A 19,873-nucleotide genomic window follows, 5' to 3' on the forward strand; every position below is an offset into this window, starting at 1 on the left:
AATCCACCCCAGAGTTTAGTGGAAGCAATCAACAGTGCCAGCCAGCATTCATCTGGGAAAAGAGAAGATGGAGAACAATAGTCACACTCACTGCCACCATATGGTGGCGAGAGATGTCTCATTTCTTTAGAAGGCTACACCTTTTTGAGAACTTCTCTAGCTCTGCTCCAGATCAAATTGTTTCTCTGTCTTCCATCTATGGATGAATAGGGCTTAAAGTGTTAATTTACATTCTTTTGCGTGATGGTTTATTACACAGTGCAGGTAAGTAGGTCTGTCACGGTCTTTTCCTTCTAGGACTGGAGAAACATTACCAACATCCTTTGTTGTCCTGAAATCTTCCTCAGTTTATGATGCAATTAAAGCTTCCAAACTATAGCTGGGATTATTTTTCTGCCCCATCAAATACCCATGTAACTTGTGTGCATGACTATATGCGATTCCTGCTTCTGGGAAAAAATAGAAAATTGTTTTGTCCAAAAATTTCTTCTCAGGCTTATGTTTTGCAGCTGGAAAATCGGTTTTCCAAACGTGCCAAATACAAACAATACATTGTTTTCCTTGCGTTTCATTTTACATTCTTATCATCTAAAGAAAAGAAATATATTTTCCCTCTCTATAGCTATCGTTTGAAAAGAATATATACAACTTAACCTTTACCAGCAGACTGCTCACATCTAATGTTATTCCAGCCTCAGGAAATACATAATTCTGAAAATCAAAATTGTACCATAAAAACATGGCTACAGCATTAGTCCTACTGGCCATGGGGAAAACTCTCAGAGAATAAACAAATCTGAGATAATGTCAAAGGTACTTAGTAGTCACTCTTCTGTAAACAATGTACTAGAGCCTTTGTTTTCACTGCTAAATCACAAATACACAAAGAATCACAGACATAAAAATTTTGCAGTAACAAACATGACAAATGATGGAATTGCATTTCCCTCTTCCTTTTGTTCTTTACTCAGTGGAACATCCACTGCGATTGTGAAGGTTCAATGAAGTATAGGTTGTTGAAGATTGATGTATGTCTAAAATTAGTCTTAATAAGAGATGCACTGCCGTGCACTGTATCATTACAGATTGTGAATACAGTTACAGGTGCACACTCATGTGCATATCAGGGACTGCACTGTACAGATTCCAGCTATAGAATTTAGCTACAGGTTTTTTCTAGGACCAGATACCAATAAGTTGTTAACAACTCTTTATAACACTTTCTATGGGCAAATCTCTAAAGACATTGATGACACACTTGTCATACCTGCCCTGTGTTTACAAGTTAAATCACATATTTACTTGTCTTAACTGATTCTTAATATGCCATGTTGCAAAGCATGATCAATACAATGATCACTTTCTTTTTATACCTAGGTAGGAAACTGAACATAGGATGGTCATATGTGTTGTGGTTTAACCCTGACCAGTAACCAAGTACTGTGCTGCCACTTGCCCATGGCAGGATGGGGAGGATAATCTGGAAAAAAAATTTAAAATCCTGTGTTTAGATAAGAACAGTTTAATAATTATAACAAAGTAAAATAGAATAATAATAATAATAATAATAATGATCATGACAACAACAACAATAATGCTAAAGGAGAGGAAGAGAGAGCTAAAACCCAATAGAAACAAATTATACACAATCCAATTGCTCAGCACCTGCTTGCGGATACCCAGCCTGCCCTGAGCATCAGTCAGACTCTCTTCTGTTTAACTCACCCAGTTTATATCTCAGGCATGACACTCAGGCATGACACTCTGGCCAGTCCAGGTCAGCTGTTCCAAACATTGTTCTTAGCTACTTTAGGAAATACATTTTTTTTAAATGTATTTTTCTTCTGAAATATGCAAGTTGGAACATTTTGATCTTATTTCGAGTAATAGATTTAATTTTTCAGATGAAATTACTTGTATTTGTACTTTTTCTTAATCTTAAAAAAAAAATTAGACCCCACATTGAAGCAAATACATTAAAAACATAAACAGTGTTGACCACCCCAGTATGAAAAATTTCTACCGATTAATAAAATTGCAGATAAAAATGCTGAAGTTTCATTATTGCCAGTGAATCAAAGAAGAAGTGGATTTTTTTAGCCACCTAAATAATAATTACAAATTATTAATTACAAAATTAGGCATCAAAAATTAGACCACAAAATACACAAAAGGGAGAAATGGAAATTTGAGGAAGTATCTTTGGCAGGTTTGAGAAGGATGTAAGATACAAAAGAAAGAGATTATATATCACATTTATATTTGGAATTTTCTCTTAAAAATATCTTTAAGTAAGCAAATTCTCTTTTGTTTCCAGTCACTTTTCAAACACTTATTGACCTGTGCCAGGCATTTCCCAGGATTTCCTCAGAAACCTGATGAATCACAGGCAGCAGCAAAAATAAACGTTAGTGGGAATTCACCCCCAACAACATTCAGTGCTTTAAAAGTATTTCTTCTCCATGAGGCCAGTCCCAGGCATTTTGTTCACTGAATGGTTCTTTTCAGCTGTTGGACCTAATTATGAGGACATTTTGGCAACAGGCTTAAGCAGCATAACTGTATAAGTAGCTCCTTAATAAGAATTCGTGTTTGATGATTTTAGTGTCACTTACTCTGCATTGTACACAAGGTTATGATTTAAAGAACAATATGTAATACTGGCACTAGAGGTGGATAAAGTAGAATGTTTAATACTGTAGCATTCAGGGCTTAGAGGTGTTTTGTGCCTTCTGTATTTTTAAAGCTTAGTATTGGTATGTTGTCTAGAGAGAGAAAATATCAAACAAATTAAAGGCTTAGAAGGAAAAAAGGAGAGAACCAAGGCAAAGGAAGCAGATTAAAAAAATCCAAGGATGAGTAGGTGGGATGGGAAGGAACAGAGTTTTGTTACTAGGATTGCTACCCTCCTTGAAATCTGAGAAACAGGAAAAAAAGGGAACTACTTCTGTACTTCTGCCCTGTCTAATGATACATAGGGTGACCTGTTAGAAAAGAAGCAGAATCCATAACCTCACCAAAGGCAGAACTTTTAATCTGCAGATTTTGTTCTGTCAAATTTCCTATGAAAACCCGTGTACCATATATATTTTATAAAGGTATTGCTATCATTGCAACTTATAAACAAGGAAACCAAAAGTCTTATCCGTGAAGTATTTCTGTCTGACATGATATTGTTATCTGCATTGACAATTTTGGACTATCTGGGAAGTGGAAGTCACTAATGCATCATCTTTTGACTTGCACTTCTCAGGAACTTTAATGAGCAAGCTTTGAGCAGTGCCATATTTACTTGAAATAAAATAGCACTTAGAGGCATGGAAACAAAATGCATCCGTATTCTGACTTTAGTTACAGACATTTCTAAAATGCCACTTACAAAAGAAAAATCAGGGTTTACTGAGGAGGACCAGTCAGGTCTCAGTTTAATGACTGGCCTAGAGCCAAGGCAGGGAGTAGCTCAGAGAAGCTAGTGGACTTACTGGAAAAAGGGGGCATCTGAGTTTGAGCAATTCGAATTACTCAAACAATATCAGAAGTTCAATGTTAGTGGGAATTGGGTAGCTGGTGACATGTACTTAAAGTGAAAAAATAAATAATGTTGAAGTGAAGAGAAGAAAGTCCCAAGGCAGGCTTTGATACATTAAAGTCAGGTATTTGAGTTAGCTTGGCTATTAGTATTCAGAGCTGAGCAAAATCAAGCAGCAGGAAGGACCACCTGATGCAGGCTACAGTGTTCCAGAAGGCTTTTGTACACCTTGGAGTCTTATTAAATTTGTGTTTTCTAAAACATGTTTAGAGGCAATTACAAGAATGGCTGGAAGAGATGCTGAGTAGCAGAGTATCTCAGCTCCATATTAGTTACTCTGCTGGGAGATATTTCTGGACTGTACATTGTGACTCTACATTGAATAAATCTAAGGTTTAGTATTGCCTAGGGCAGGCAAGGGATGGACATATTTTAGACCTGTTTTGGGAGGTCTAGCCCTCGGTTTGCAATAATGAACCTAATTCTGTAAAGCAGTGAAAGACAAACACAAATTAGTATTTATTTGTTTTGCCAAGGACCTTGAGTAAAACTGTATGCTGTCAATTCTGCTAAAGGCATGCAATCCATAAGAAAGCAGCCCAGGAGACAGTGCAACCCCCTGTGGTAGAAGATGTGCAAAACCACTAGGACATTTATGGAAGCTGCTGAAAATATGTAACTAGCATTTAGCAAGGGAAGACTGGAATGATTTGTCTCTCCCCAGTGAGGTGGCTCCTTCCTGAGAGGGCTAAGCATCCCTGCTTGAAATTATTTATGCTCAAAAATAAATTGCAATAGAACTGTAAATTAATACACAAGCACTACACAGAATCAGACACAAATTCAGACCAGAGACACTTCCTGAATGTTTCAAGATGTAGTGAGTAAAGCTTTCCTTTGCAGACAGGAGCTCCCTTATCTGAGAGGGGGGGAGGTGGGAGTCCCTGTAAGTCTGCAGGCACCAGCAAAGGGACCCAGCACCTTTGTGAGCTGTGCTTGTGACAGAGAAGCAGGGCAGACAGGGGTCCACAGCCTCAAAGATAGGTAAGAAATTCATATACCTTTGTGGGGGTGATACAAGTCTCCCTTGGGGTCATTGTAGGCCTAAGCCAGGCTGCCTCTCTCCCAGGACTGGTCTGTGGCTGGACCTGGTGACAGGGAGGGAGTTTGTGCCAGAGCAGGAGCTGGGACTGGGTTTGCTGGGTCTCTGACTTGCCATCTACACTGTGGTGTGGGAGCTGCACCTCTGCTGTGGTGACAGAGAATTTCCTCCTGCAAGAGACACTGAAAGCTGAAGGCGGAAAACCGATGTCTTTCATCCTTGCTCCTGAGAGTGGTTGGGAATTACAAAGGATTTGTGGCACTGATGGGGACAACAGGGACCATCAAGCAGGACAGGAGGGGACCTTCCAGTGCTGCCCCTTGGATGCATAAGGAGAAAGGACCCATATTCTGGGCCTCCTAGAAATACAGTCATAGAACTGTTTAGGTTGGAAAAGACCTCTCAGATCATTGAGTCCAACCATCAACCCAGCACTGCTAAGTCCACCACTAAACCACAGTCCTAAGTGCCACATAATACACATCTTTTAAATACCTCCAGGGAAGGCCCTTTTCCCCCAAGACTGATCTTGCTGGAGAATTATCTTCTTCTTCCACAGTAGCAGTAGAAAGAAAATGTTTATGGAGTCAAGTCTTCTGCCCCCACAGTCCAGCTCTGACCAAGGCTAGGGCGACTGACTCACAGCGCCGTTACCAGAGGATGGGAAGGGACAGAGCTGCCACAGACAGACACAGAAGCCTCAAGGAGGGGAAGAGATGGTAACAGAGAACAAGGTAACCTCTGTCATCCGACTCCTCCCATTCACTCTTCTTGGAAAAGCTAATTTCGTTCCACAGTGACGAGCTGGTGATGCACAGGGGAGACAGAGGCTGCTCAGCATGTCTGGTTTAAGGCGCTATTTCATACTGCACACAAATGTGTGATAGTTCTACTGTTTATATCAAAATGCTCAGGTTGATGGTCCATCTTGGAAGCTGAGCCACAATTAAGACAGAACTATCTCTACTGCTGCAGATGCCCTCCAAAGTGGGCATCCTTACTCCTCCATGCTGCCAAAGGGAATAGCAGAGCTGGCAGAGGCATCTAGACACAAGAGACAATATGAAGCTGCTGACTTACACAGTGCTGCTGTGCTTATATCCTCAAGTGAAATTTATTTCTAATGGGCCTTCATGTCCCACCCTTACAGCACTGATTAGAGGAGTTATGCATTGCGATTTCACTGTCTTGTTTTGCATAATACATACAGAACTAAGCTGAGAGGAAAATGAGGCAGACACAGGGAATGGATGATTTGGGCATCTGGTTAATAAATAAGCTGTATAGGGCAGAAGCGAGAAAGAAGAGATACCTGTTTGTGGCTCAGCTTGATTACTTTTCACCAAAGTAAAAAACGTTGCAAATGTCCTTAATGTAGAAATTAATGTCTTTGTTATTATGCAAGACTGACATTTTCTGGCTTGTATACACAGCCTGTGTTAGTCAGAGATTTCAGATGATAGTAATTTGAATTCATAAATAAAAACCATGCTCGAAAGGAAGATTTCTTAAATAACTTGGATAGCAAATAGTCAATTCATGATGTTACTTTGATTCTGCAGAACCGCAGTGAACACGTGTGTGAGCCAGCGTAGGCAGGGCACAGGAGCAACCACAAGGCTACAGAAAAATGCAAAGAAGTAAATTTTATTTTGTTACCTCACCAAGCAAGGCACCCCAGAGCAGCACTATTGAGTTTGGTTCACGCTAAAGGTTCCGCCGCTTGGATCCCTGAGTCCTGGCTGCCAGGCAGTGTTTTGCCCTCCCTTGCCCAGGCTTTCCCGAAGGAAAAGTGGCTCTCACCTACCCACCCAGGAGGGGTCAGCCATGCCCCACATGGTTTTTCTTTTGTTTTCTACAACCTTATGCAAAGCCCAGCATAAAGGATCATTAACTTTAAAAAACCCCCAATCTTTACACAAGCAGCATATATGATCCGACTGCACTTCATTCATGCATGTAATGTATGGCTTTATAACTTTTTTGTAATTTATGAAGTATTAAGGAAATCAGCTCCAGGGCTAGGCACATCTTTGTGACAGACATGTCACAAAACCACAAATAAAATGGATCCATGGTCATGGAATTTATTCTACTGGAACAAATTTTTAAAGGAATTACATATTTACAATTTCTAATATAATCATTTATATCAACAGCAGAAGTAGGAAAAAACTGTAAAAGTGCACAAAGTCTCTGTATCTCACTTTCTCAGAGAGTCAAGTTAGCAAATGAACCCTGTTATTTCAGAAGAAATTACAAGCAAAATCTGTTCCTAATAAAAGAAAATATTCTAGGTGGCATTTTGTCCTTCCTGTTTCAGTTTCATTTCCAATAAATTCTGTAGGGTTTTTTTCCTCTTAAAGTGCCAGTTTTCTCTATAAGTATATTGATTTCTAAATTATATAGTTCTGAAACTGTTAATTCCCAAACAGCAATACTGAAATGGGTGAAAACCTAGTACAGAAGGTTTTGCTGCTGACTTCAGTAAAGCTAAATCTTTGTTTCTGAAGAAACCATGAATTCCTTACAGGATTTAAAACATAAAAGCATGCACATGCACACATACTTTTTAACCTCAAAAATATGTAAAAGTGAAAATACCAAGCCAGTGTCTGTACATTAGGGATATTATTTGAGCCACCAATAAAATACTCTAAGGCAAAATAAGAAAATATTAATGAAACAGAAAATAAACATAAATGATATTCTGTGGATGGGGCAGAAGCCATGAGCTGCTCTAGAGAAATGAGAGGGTCATCTCGAGCACAACACTTAGGAAAGATCATTACACAGACCTACAGTTTTAAGAGCATTTTTAAGATCATTTTTTAAAAGATATAATACAACTCAGGACCAAATCTGTTACCAAATTACAAAAGACATACATAATGGAAAATCATTTTAAGAAATTATGTATTTTATTTCACAACCACAAAGAAACAGGACAAAATCCCCCAGTTTTTAGACAAAAAGTTATTTCTCTTGTACCAATTTTAAGAAACAAGACAGTAAAAATAGTAATTACAGAACTAATCTGAACAAAGCCAAATAAGTAACAGTTCAGATGCAGCCGACTTGGAGAAAGCAATGCAACTCAACCCCTGGCTGGGTCAGCTTGGGTTCTAGTGCCACCTGCTGAAATAACAGTAGTCTTCCCTTCGCAGTCACAGCTAATACACAATTTAAATTAATCCTCTGCCTTACACAGCAACACGTGAAGAAAGGTCATGAAGAAGATGAAGTGCTTGAGTAATCTAAGTGCACATCCAGAGAACCATACACTGAACGTAGTAAACTGAGAACTTTCTCTTGAATCATGTCAACCTGCTCTGAAGGGCAGTAGTCATCCAAACTTGATCTGTAAAAAAAAAAAACCATGAGAATACAGATATCACCACCATGACCACATTGTGTATTTCTGCAATGCTCTGCACCTAGGCTGAAGCTTCTTTCAAACTGTGGCAAGTTTTGCCTCCCAGTATCCCTTCAAAGCTGTGCTCCTCATCACCACTTTTTAAGTTTATATTAATATAAAGTCTGCAGGAGATCAGGAACATGACCTAATCTTTTCAGTTCTACTCTCTTCCTGAATCTGACACAGAACACACTGGCAGTCAAAGTTCAAGCAAATGATCTAATTAAAGGGCATGTGGAAAATTAAGATTGAAAAATTCAAATGCTACTGGTAAAGTAGGCAGGAAAACATGAAAAACAGATTTTCAAAATAACTGGCATATAGCATTTTTTACAGTATCTATTAATGAACTTCAAACAGATACTAGTAAAAAGCAGAGCTGACTTCCTGAATTTTTTATCTGTCAAGATCTACAGAGATGATTCTAGTTTCTTCACAACAGTGGATAATAACCCGCAAATTGGCACAGGAAATACAGCTTTCTTTTATTGCAGGCATTAGCCTTACCAGTTCTTGCTGACAAAACCAGTTTCATGTCAGCTTCTGCTACTGTTGCCTGCTCTTTAAGGGCACAATTCGTATTTCTGAATGATTAAATTGCAATAATTTGTCAAGAGGTACACTGTGGTCTTTAAATTAGGTATTTTCAGGACAGATCCTTGGTTCTCCCAGGTCCCTGGCCTCAAAGTCCATCCTGTTATTCTAAATAACAGCCTTACAGTCCTGGAAGCATAACTTTTAGCCCGTAACAAAGTTTTACTAGAGCTTTAAAGAATATAAACCCCTTTCAGCCGACTAGATGAAAACCAGTTCCAGCGAAAGTTTCACTGAAAAAAGAAATCCTATCTGTAGTACAATAAACCCTAGAGCAAGAGTGCAAGGAAGGTGAGATTTCAGCCCAAGCCAGCTTTGCTCTAATTAGCTCAAGTAATCAAGTAGAGGAGATGTATGAACTCCAGTACAGCTATCAATCCCAACAGACACAAGGCCTCATCACAGCCTTTGTATAACCTATGCTGAAGCTGATTAAGTCATCGTGTTTTAACTGCCTCTGCAACCTGTGCCAGCTACTCTAAAGCCCCTTAAACCGGCCATCAGGGCAGAACTTTCTTTTAGCTGTGTCGATGCTGTCACTGCTTTATGATCAATGTTTTCAAATGTCAATTTTCACTCCACTATAAGGCTTCCACTTTAACAGAGCTTAAGACAGAACCAGCCCTATACTGACAGGATCATTTAGCTTCGTGAGCACAGTCTGGGCATTTTAAAGTGAAAGTATCTGTGCAGTCTCACCGAGCAACTGTCACAAGCGTGGGCATGGGCAGATCTGTCAGTAGAACTCTAATGGATTGTATGAGGCCTTCGATCTCCTCTTCAGTGCTAACATGGTGAGGAAGCTCCACATAATCACAGGTCAGACCAGCCTGATGGACCTATGGGTAAATTAAAGAGAGATTTAATTTCTGTTGATGAATTATTCCTTATGCATGTAGAAAGTCTTTAGGATACCATCCCTAGCCCATGAGGTAACTTACACCTCTTCAGACAGTAAGAGTTGTGAGGGTTTTTCCCCCAGCTTGTCCTTTAAACAAAACAAGTAAAATTCTGGAAGTTGTATGGATTATTTCATTACCTCCAGTACACTCTACCTCTTCTTATGAAGTCAGAGTATGCTACAGCCCTTGAAGATGATATAGCTCTGATACTTTATAAATAGGTACCTTATTTTAAGTTCTAAAAAGAAGATCAACAGACTGGTGAAATTTAACCTCCCTTCACAGGATGCAGCCCGAGGCATCACAGCCCTGAAAGATCATACTAATGTTGCCTCAATATAGACTGATAAGCAGATTAGAAGTTTAGCAGCTTTGAAAAAGAAAAGCTGGTCTAAGTAATGAGAAATAAAACCCCAGGAAAATTACCAAAATCTCACAAAGTCCTGAATCAAGAAGCAAGTCTGAAAGTAAGTATGACTCTCCCTCCAGATGCTTTTGACATCTGTCCGCTTTTTTCTCTTTTACTTTGTCACCTACCATTTCATAGTCTGGGCTTTCCATCCTGGTTTTCAAACTGTGAACTAGTTGAAGAAGTGGCTTCATTCTGGAGTTAAAACAAAACCAAAATTTGTTACTAACACTTGGAAACACATATTTATACCTTAAATGTTTAAAAAAAAGGAAAAAGGAAACAAGAGAAGTTATAGCCTAAGATTTGAAAATGAAATTTGCTCCTCTGTGTCATCTTGCACTTGCAAAAATGGAAATTATCAGTATTATTGCACTGTTCCACCAGGTCTTTCTTATAAAGTCCCTATACCTATACCTGCCTCTGGCAAGTCCTCCTTGTGCTTCTTTTAGGGTAGATCTGCAGAGAGGCTGTTGTAGCTCAAAAGTCATATATACTTTATAGGAAATACTTCATGGCACTGTTACAGAGGTTGGACTGCTGTATTTGATGTGGGAAATTGAGTCATTTTCCTATCAAAAAAAAGCTCAAGCTTTCCCTCTATCTTTTCAGCTGAAAACATTTAGTTAAAAGCAGATTGATGCAGTTCAGATGTTTAGTGGAGACTGTTGCTCAGATACACTTCCATTAACTTCCATTTTTCCAGAGAAAGCAGAACCTTCAGGAGCACCAAAGAACTCCATGTCCTCCTTGATTTGTTGCTTTTTTTGAGAACTGTGCTACACACTGATGACTAAGGTTTTAATCACCAAATATGCCTCCATCCATAGACAACAGAACTTGCATGAAGCTGTACAAGACTGACCTTCCAAAGCTTACAGTGGCACTGAAAACAGCAGACTGCCTTTTCTTTTCTTTTAACTCTTTCCCCTCCAGAATTGAAGGAAAAATGGCATACTTGCATAGATCCTATCCATTTCTGTTACCAAAATGCTGGGTTAATCAGTTCTCAAACTTCTGTTTGCAATTTAGGCCCCTTAGAAATCTCCTACCCAGGATATGAAGCCCATTTCTGTAGGGTTTCTTCGTCATCACTGTCACACAAATCTGCAAATGCTGCTTCCAGATCTTCCAGCTGATGAACACGGTTTTCAACACAATCCAACAAGTCTTCCTTTAAATAAGCATATATGAAAGTATGTCAGGAAAAAAAAGAGGTAAGAACATAATGATTTACCCTATGATTTAAACTCTGTAATGATTTATCTACTGGAAGTGGGGAATCAGAAAAAACTGATTTATTCCTACAGCATATCTTTTCAAGAGGATCATAACGAATGCCTGCAGAAACTGTTACACTTCCAGAATAAATCACCTCACTTTGCTCTCTTTTTCCTATTACAAATTTTAAAAAGCCACCTTTTAAGTATGTACCTGTTTTTACTGCTGATTGACTAAGAAATGTGAAAATCAATCTGCCAATATTCAACATATCTCTATTTCTTTATTCACATATATCAATTAGGTTTATTTGTGATAATTAAATGTGTTGAATCTCTCTGTATTAGTTTTCAGATGAGATTATGAAAGCTTGTATTTCCATGTTTTAGAAGCACACAGCCCATAAAATGAAAAGTACATTACAGTGGCATAATACCATCCTTTCCACATCTGAACAAAAAAAGCTGAAATACCAATTACACATTCATCACAGCTCTGACTATCAAGAAAGATCAACAAGGGAAGGAAGGGGAGAGCCTGGAGGTAGGGGGGAAAAAAAAAAAAGGAACTGGCCACCAAAAAAACAATAAAAGAAACACTCCACCAAACCTGAGCCCTGTCGAGCCATAAAAAGAACAAGTTGGCTGGTGACTTCCTATGTTTTCATTACTTCCTTGCCAATTATCATTTGTTTACAGAAATAAATTTTCACACTCATGCTAAACATTTATGCAATTCACATGTTTAATCAAAACATTTAATAATAAAAAATTCCTAAGTTGCTGCTGATTAGCATTCAGCTGCATAGCTTAATGTGAGACCACTTCATTAAGCACCTTTGATAGGTTCCTTCCTGTTGTCGTAACTCATTTTCATTGGGCAAATAAAAAGAATCATTCCTTCATACATTCCACAAGGAAGCATCATACCTCTGTTGCATTTTTATGTGGCTTCTTGAAATTGTACAACTCTTGCAAAAGCTCGTATTCTGTCTTTCAAAAAGAAAAAAAAGAAGAAAATGACTCTTCAAATGAGAAACCAAATCCACAAAGCCTTCCTTCTTCAAAAAAAGATAATTTCCCTACTCTAGTACTGCAGACAATAATGAACATAACAGCCTCTCATCAGGACAGGCTACCATTCTTTGGATAATCAACACTACTGTGCCTTTTGAAAGGCAGTCTCCTGATACCATCATGGCTTTCTAGGCACATTATACAGGGTAAAAAATGATAAAATCTATCATCCCTCCCTGATGAATCTTGCTGTGGGTATTTGGAAGGTAACCTCTGGAAACCCAAGCATAGCTTTTATGTCCCAATCAACAAGCAGAAGTTGAGTATACCCCTGACCTTGAATGTACACTCAGTATTGATATCAAGCGTACAAAATTCCCCCTATTTGGTGGTTGTAATTTTTTACCATGTACGCTCCCATAGAAATATTTCTTTAAAATGGAAATATCTCTTTAAAATATTACCATGAATCATTAACCATGCCCAGCTAATCTGTTAATTTAGCTTAGGTGAGAGTTTCTCCATAGACATAAATACTTAAGGCTGGGACTCTTTTGTGAGTGGTACAAGGCTACTCAATTTCCATACTTACCTGTGTGTACATTTCTTTGAATGGATTTTTAACTGAAAAAAAATCCAAGTCAATGTCCAAAACATATGCATCCCCTTTCTGCAGTACTTGGCAGACATCTTTAACAACATCCCTTAATGGGCATTCACTGTTTTTGAGACAGCTTGAAGCTGAGCACTCTGCCAAGGTTTCTGCCCTACTGAGGGCACCTGCATTTTTTATTTCCTTTTTCATCACACTCGGGATCGTGTGATCAAGGTCACCAGGAGCTACTGAAGAGGCAGAAGTGGCACTTGCTGTGTCATCTGTATTTAGCTTCAGTCTTTTAGCAGATGCTACTTTGCCATTTCCTTCCGGGCTGTTTGATGACTCAGTAGGATTGATGAGAATGACGTGCAAATTTAAAGGCTTCTGGTTTTCTAGCTGATCAGCAGGAACATAAAGACCATCACTTAAGAAGTAATGATCTGTGCCAGTAACCCTAGAATTGACAATAACTCACAGTTAATATACCTCTTGGCAAAGAACTTAGGAAAAAGCATTTTATACTTTAGGGATCCAGAGAATAAATAGATGTTTGATGGGTAATGGAAGCAATAAAACTGTGTATTCAAAATTATTTCTTTTAATCCTCAGGTTTAAATTACATTAAAGTTTTTTCTACTTCTTTATTGTGGAATAAATATATTAAAATTCACTCTATATTTTTTATGATATCCCTACAAGGTTTTAATGGATAAGAAAAAGATCCTGCATTATGTGCTACTAAGATTAATTTGTGATTGAATTGCATTTTAAAGACAGCATCCAGAATTGGCAAGATATTATCAATACTATAGCACATAAGATTGCAAAGCTATGGATATTTTCTCTTGGTTTTCTACTTTTCCAGGAAAATTATGATAGTTGGGTTTGAGACGTGCCCTGAAATGCATAAATATTGATCTAGTGCAAGTACAATATTATGGGTAAATTCATAGGTAGAATTTAACTTTTTTTACCTCCAATTCTCTAAGTGATAAAGATGGTTACTAGAGGATAAATAGCTAACTATCAATTAAATCCCCTTGAAAAAAATCCAAAACAACTAACCAACCAAAAGCAACACTAAAACCACTACTTATGAAAATTTAAAGAATAGACTTTTCAAGCTGTATTTCAGTACATTAAGCCTTAAGCATCATAAACTCATATTAAAAATAAGATTAACAAGTGTGAACTTCTGCTCACTTGTGGTAAGGCCTCATTTGATTACAGGATATCACCATCAATCAACCACAAAGACAAATAATTTCCTAAGCAGAAGAAATTTGAAGCTTTGTTCCCCAGTGTTTTGTAGATGCATTACCCTGAGCTTGCCAAGGTGAGAGGCTGGATTACAACTCCATCTTGTTGACAAGGCATTCACAGGACATCTTCCCAGAAATTCTGCTGGGTTCAACATGAGCTCATTGTACCTCAGTGTCCACTAAGGAAGAGGCTGTGTCTATTGCCTATCCATCTCTTGTCATCAAAACTTTTAGGACATTTGTATTTATGAGGACTCCTTCCCTTTCTTCCTTCATGATTTTGGTGAGCCTAGAACCTGAAGAAAATGTACCTGACCGTCTTCAAAAGGAAGCCTGAAATGTTGTTTTCATGATGGCTAAGGCCACCCGTGAGAGAGCTATTCAACACTGGCTAAATGATTAAATGTAACAGAAAGCACTAGCTTTTTAAAAAAAATTATTTAGGTTCCCTTTAGGCTTCAGATTCAGATTGAGAGCTTTAAGTGTTTTATTTAAGGTGGTAAAACAAAGCATTTCTCTGCTGTTTTCTGTTAAACTTGCTTCAAAAGATTTATTCTGCTATGCTCACAAGAGACATGATTTACAAATATCCACTAAAGCTGCACAAAATCACAACACAGTAAATATGGTGAATGCAAAATTATTATGGTCTACATCCTGCAGAATGATGAGGGGCTCTGATTGGAACTTGAATCACAGAATAATTAAGATTCGAAGAGACAACTGGAAGTCTCTAGTCAATCATCTGATCAAAGCAGAACTAACTTCAAAGCTATATGAGGCTGTCCAGGTCAATTTATCAAATAATGGAGAATTCACTACCTGAGTACCTGTTTCAGTACTTAGCTAAATTAACTTCAAAAAACCAAAAAAACTCCAAAAAACCAAAAAAACTCACCCCACACTAGAAAAACAGAGTCACAGATGATATCAAATAATAATTTTACTAGTTAGAGCAAAGACTAAATTGATACAAGTGTAACTGCATTATGTCCTAAAGAAATTATACATACAAATTACATTTTCATCTTTATCCAAGAACACAAAAAAATTCCAATGGAAAGCTATAGAGATGGCTTTTATATTACTAGTACGACAGCAGACAATTTACCTGATTGTTGTTGTTGATACATCTTTCCCAACTAGAAAATTGTGTTTCCCTTCTGAGATCTGCTGAGCCCAGGGTGGGTGAAGCCATACTACTTGAGAAATATGGCCAGCATAAACAGCAGGCATAATCCAGTTCTCAATACTTAATTCGCTGTAATCAACACAGAAAGACAGAAGACAGCAATGTTACTTTCCCTATAAATAAAAATGGTCAAGAACACCACAAACATCTTCCACGTCTTGAAGGCCCCCATGCAAATCATCTAAAATTAGTACTCCACGTAAGGGTAACATCATCAAAGAAAGAAAAGGAGGGAAATCTTTATTCGTAAGACAAACCAACAAAGTCTGTACTAGATATAAAAAAGTTTGGACATAAGAGTGGAATCAGCTTCACTCTTAGCATGGCACTTCGATTATAAACTCCTCAGTGGTGGACCTGGCAGTGTCAGGTTAATGGTTGGACTCGATAATCTTAGAGGCCTTTTCAACCTTAATGATTCTGTCATTCTATGCCCTTTTCCTCTTGATACATCAGAAAGGAGAAAGTGCAAGGAACATTGGTCTAAATAACTTCAAACTGACCCCATGGGAGTATTTTATTGTAAACTGCTCCAAGTATATTTTAAATGTCATCCCAGTAATTAAAGTGAGTCAATCCACATCCACAGGATTAGCATCTTTCCCCATTATCAAGACCCTATTTTCTTAGGTGTATGATGCCAACTATATCCTGGGCTGAAGCAAAAGCATGATGAGCAGGTCACAGGAGGGGATTCTGCCTCTCCACTCTGCTCGTGTGAGACCATACCTGGAGTGCTGCATCCAACTCTGGGCCCCCAACGTAAGAATTACACGGACCCATTGAAGCAGGTCCAGAGAAGGCCACGAAGATGATCAGAGGGCTGGAATACCTTTCCTATGAGGACAGGTTGAGAGAGCTGGGGTTGTTCAGCCTGAAGGCTGCACAAAGACCTTACAGGACCTTCCAGTACCTAAAAGGGGACTAGAAGAAAGCTGGAGATGGATTTTTTACAACAGCATGCAGTGACAGGACAAGAGTTTAAAGGATGTGTGTTTAGATTAGATATTAGGAAGAAATTCTTCACTGTGCGTGTGGCAAGGGACTGGAATGGGTTGTCCAAGAAATTGTAGATGATCTATGCCCAGAAGTGTTCCAGGCCAGGTTAGATGGGCCCCTGAGCAACCTGGTCTAGTGGAAAGTATCCCTGCCCATGGAAGGGGAGTTGGAACTAGATGATCTTTAAGGTTCCTTCCAACCCAAACCATTCAATGATTTTATGATAGAGTCCATAAAGCCTTTTAGTCATCCAACAAAGCGAACAAAATATTGACTAATTTATTTTAAAACAGGAAGAGCAAGACAACAGCAGACATCACTGTGGCTTATTACCTACCTACCTTAGATGGTGGGGGAAAATATTGGTCTTTATGATTCTAACAGGAATATCTTGTTCTACTTCAGATATTCAGCATGACAACAAAGGATGTGCTACTTCAATCTCAAAGTCAGTTTTTCAGTGTGAAGAGAGAAAGACTGTTTTAAAACTACAGATTTTCAGACAAAGCATCCGCGCAGAGTGCTTTCCCGTTACCCAGAGGAACTACTTGGGATAATACCATCATACACTACTGAGCAAATACACAAAGCAAACTCATACACGTTAAATTGCCTGATATGCAGTGTGACTTTTTCCATTAAAAAATAAAGTTTCAGCAAAAGTGAGAAGACAGAAAATACAACTTGAATCTGACTTATACCTCTTTTGTTCATCCTTCCTATGCAGTCATACCAATATTCACTGTGAATCAAACGCAGCAACAAGTAGACTTAAAGTCTGCTCTGATGCAGTACCCAGGACTTACCTAAAAAGAGCTTCTTTGTCAAATACAGTGTCTGCAGGCATATTCACAGGAATAAGAAGGTCTGGATGGGAATCAAGATGAACAAAACTGATGTTACTGGCAGGAAGATGCTTTGAACCAATGGCACGATAGATGAAAGGCAGCACCTAAAACGACATGAATAAAAACATTTTAATGATAACCAGTGGGCTGAAAAATACAACGGCTTTAGCAGCAAAAACACCAGTACCACTTTTTTTCCCTTTAGAATTTGGATTAGAGGGAGGAGGAGACAGAAGACAATACAAAGGGGAAACAACTCCAGTGGCAAGAAAACTCATGAACAGTAATCATTTTGAGCCCAAGCGTTCCAGATGAGAAACAGAAGAATCACAGCTTTACACCCTTTTTTCTTCTTTATAGGAAGTCTTGTTTGCAGTAGCTCTTCTCACTAGCCATTCAACTCGGTTCCTCGATGGTTTTTTTCATTTACAACTAAGCCCCAGGAATGCCCTTCCTCTTCTGCAGACCACTGCCCCTGTATTTCCTTCCCCAAGCCATAAAGCTTCCTCACCACGCATGGCTGCTGTGGAGATAAAAGCATTTTGCTCCTTGTGTTTTCTAAGTTAACTGATACAGACTGAAAACGGACCCAACCATGATTTAAACTTTAGCTTACCTTTCCCTCTTGAAGAATTAATTCTGAATCCCTACACGACTAAGTGGTTGTAATAGAGACTACCTTTCTCAACTGCCCAGCTTTATCCCCTGCTGAAGGTCACATAGTGTGAAAAACAGGAGATGAGGCAATTCACCAATTTACAGCATGGAAAAAAAATATATAGGATGGTAAAAATGAGAAAACTGATGGCTGATTCATGATACCTCTTACTCAGAACTGCAGTACCCAGAGTCTCTTCCACAGTTAGAGGGCATCAACTACCTTGGCTGCCAGAGCAAATCCAACAGGGATTGTGAATCACAGCCCTATTATACAGGGAATGTGAAAACTGCAAGAAGCAAAAAAATTATGTGTGACCTCTACATTACAACAGAAACTGAGCTACTTTTTTGGATACAACTGATTAAGATGACAAACCCTGCACATGGAATGGGCATAACTGTAAACCTATGTATACTATTGCAATAGTAGATAAAACAAGGTTAAAAAGAACATGGGTTCTGTGATCTATAGCTTTTACTTCTTTGGAAAAAAGAAGTAATCTGGCCTACTAAACAACCTACAATCTTTTCAATTAAAATTGAAAATCACCTCAGGTAAGTGCGACTACAGATTGCAAGAGAAACAAGAGACTAGTATCTCTAACCTTGCAAGTTCTCCTGATTTGGATTAAGAACAAAATTTCCTTCATGACAGCTGTCATTATTAATCAATGCATGATGCAGCTACTGAAAACTTGCTCCAGAAGAACATCACTGTCAGCAAGACTGATAAAACTTTCTGTGAAGTTCGTACATTTTGGGACAAAAAGCCATTTATGTTTTATACAAGATGGACCAATCCATCCACACTCATATACTGAAAACACAGTGTATATACTTAGTATTAATAAAACTTTAAGCTAATTAAAAACAGAAATATAGTGACTAAAACAAAGAAGGATCATTAAGAGGCACTATTTAAGAATTCCTACCACAGTGACATTAAGTTCTTGGATGCCATGAAAAATAAGCTATCACAGCATCATATATTCAATGAGTCCTAGCAAAAATGAAGTGCATTAAACTATTTAAAAATTTGTACCCTTGTTTTCTTTAATAAACTTTACTACACTAATATTTTCTCTTTGTAAAGAATCTGTTATTTTAGGAATAAAGCCTCAGTTTATGCCACTATAAAAAACCCCATGAGAAACCAGAAACAGCAGTTCAAAACAAATTCCTTCTTCACTTCCTTTTTCAATGATTGACCGAGAAAAAAACAAAGCTCCAGATTTAACATTTCTCATCTAGCAGAAGTCAATCTACTTGTTGGGATGGGATTATATTTACTTATCCTCTGTTGACATGTCATACACTGGGTAGGGTTGAGTTTCCAAGTACTCCAGTAATATCTAGCAAATTATAACAGCAGTGTAATGTAGGTGTTGTTTCCTTTTAACTATAGCAACTAATGATAAAGAAGAAAAAAAGAGTCAGCAATAATTACTTTAAAAGATGCCAAAATACGATCATGGCAGTAAGTAGCTCAATCACTGAATCGGGAAGGAAGATCAGGCCACCTGGGCACTGAACTTCATTGATGATTCACCAGCGGAAGGAAAAGCAGGTTTAGGGTTTGTGCATAGACGTGGAAGGGAGCGCCGTTCCCAAGGAAGCGCCCGGAGAACCCGCACACATGACAGGAAAGCGCATCTCCTGGGGAGGCCGCCAGTGACCGCGCCGGGCGCCTCTCTTCGCTCCCATCTGCCACACTGAGCCTCCGCGCCGCGGAGAAACACGCCAACACAAACCCACACACACCAGCCCGAAACCGAAGCCCCTCCCCATGCCCCACCCGAGGGAGTCCCCATCCCAGGCAGGCCCGCGGGGGGCACTCACGTCCTGGTGGTCCTCCACCACCCACACGGGCAGGGCCGAGTAGTGCCGCCGGGCGGCCCCGCGCGGCCGGGACGCGCCGCCGGGCCCCGGCTCCGCTCCGCTCATGCCGCCGCTGCCCCGGGCGGGCGGCGCTTCCGCCCGCAGCACCTCCCACCGCTTTCCTGTTCCGGAGCCGGGGCGCTGCGGGCAGCGTTTGCCTCGGCGGCGGCGAGGGCGCCAGGTGGGCTCGGCGTGTCGGGCTGTCCGCGGAGGGGCGGCGGGGCTGCTCTTGGGCCGCGCCGCGG

General features: G+C 39.3%; 2 protein-coding genes across 5 annotated transcripts in view; one reads left to right on the forward strand and one right to left on the reverse strand.

Moving 5' to 3' along the window:
* Nucleotides 1–6,693: 6,693 nt before the first annotated feature.
* CUNH5orf22 (chromosome unknown C5orf22 homolog) lies at nucleotides 6,694–19,709 on the reverse strand. 2 transcript variants are annotated; one of them, XM_042048668.1, is made up of 9 exons: nucleotides 19,590–19,709; nucleotides 17,049–17,194; nucleotides 15,163–15,312; nucleotides 12,784–13,243; nucleotides 12,105–12,167; nucleotides 11,007–11,128; nucleotides 10,083–10,149; nucleotides 9,343–9,482; nucleotides 6,694–7,992 (listed from the first exon to the last, which is right to left on the reverse strand). In XM_042048668.1, exons 1-9 carry the CDS (start codon nucleotides 19,692–19,694, stop codon nucleotides 7,860–7,862), a joined length of 1,386 nt encoding a protein of 461 aa, XP_041904602.1. In that variant the 5' UTR covers nucleotides 19,695–19,709; the 3' UTR covers nucleotides 6,694–7,859. The 2 variants fall into 2 exon arrangements, with proteins under 2 accessions (XP_041904602.1, XP_041904603.1); XM_042048669.1 differs by lacking the exon at nucleotides 19,590–19,709 and adding an exon at nucleotides 17,913–18,015.
* Nucleotides 19,710–19,736: 27 nt separating this feature from the next.
* The window catches only part of DROSHA (drosha ribonuclease III), a 75,344-nt gene continuing 75,207 nt past the window's right edge, over nucleotides 19,737–19,873 (forward strand). For 2 of the 3 annotated variants that reach the window (XM_042048666.1, XM_042048667.1), the window contains exon 1: nucleotides 19,742–19,809. The gene's annotated coding sequence lies outside the window, so the exon portion shown is untranslated. Of the gene's footprint in view, nucleotides 19,810–19,873 lie in introns of all 3 variants that reach the window. The other variant, XM_042048665.1, reaches the window with a different exon arrangement.

The sequence above is a fragment of the Corvus kubaryi genome, unplaced genomic scaffold (assembly GCF_017639235.1).
Source record: "Corvus kubaryi isolate FWS band 111438036 unplaced genomic scaffold, C.kubaryi_AGA036_p1.0 68, whole genome shotgun sequence".
In the NCBI taxonomy this organism is placed as follows: Eukaryota; Metazoa; Chordata; class Aves; order Passeriformes; family Corvidae; genus Corvus; species Corvus kubaryi.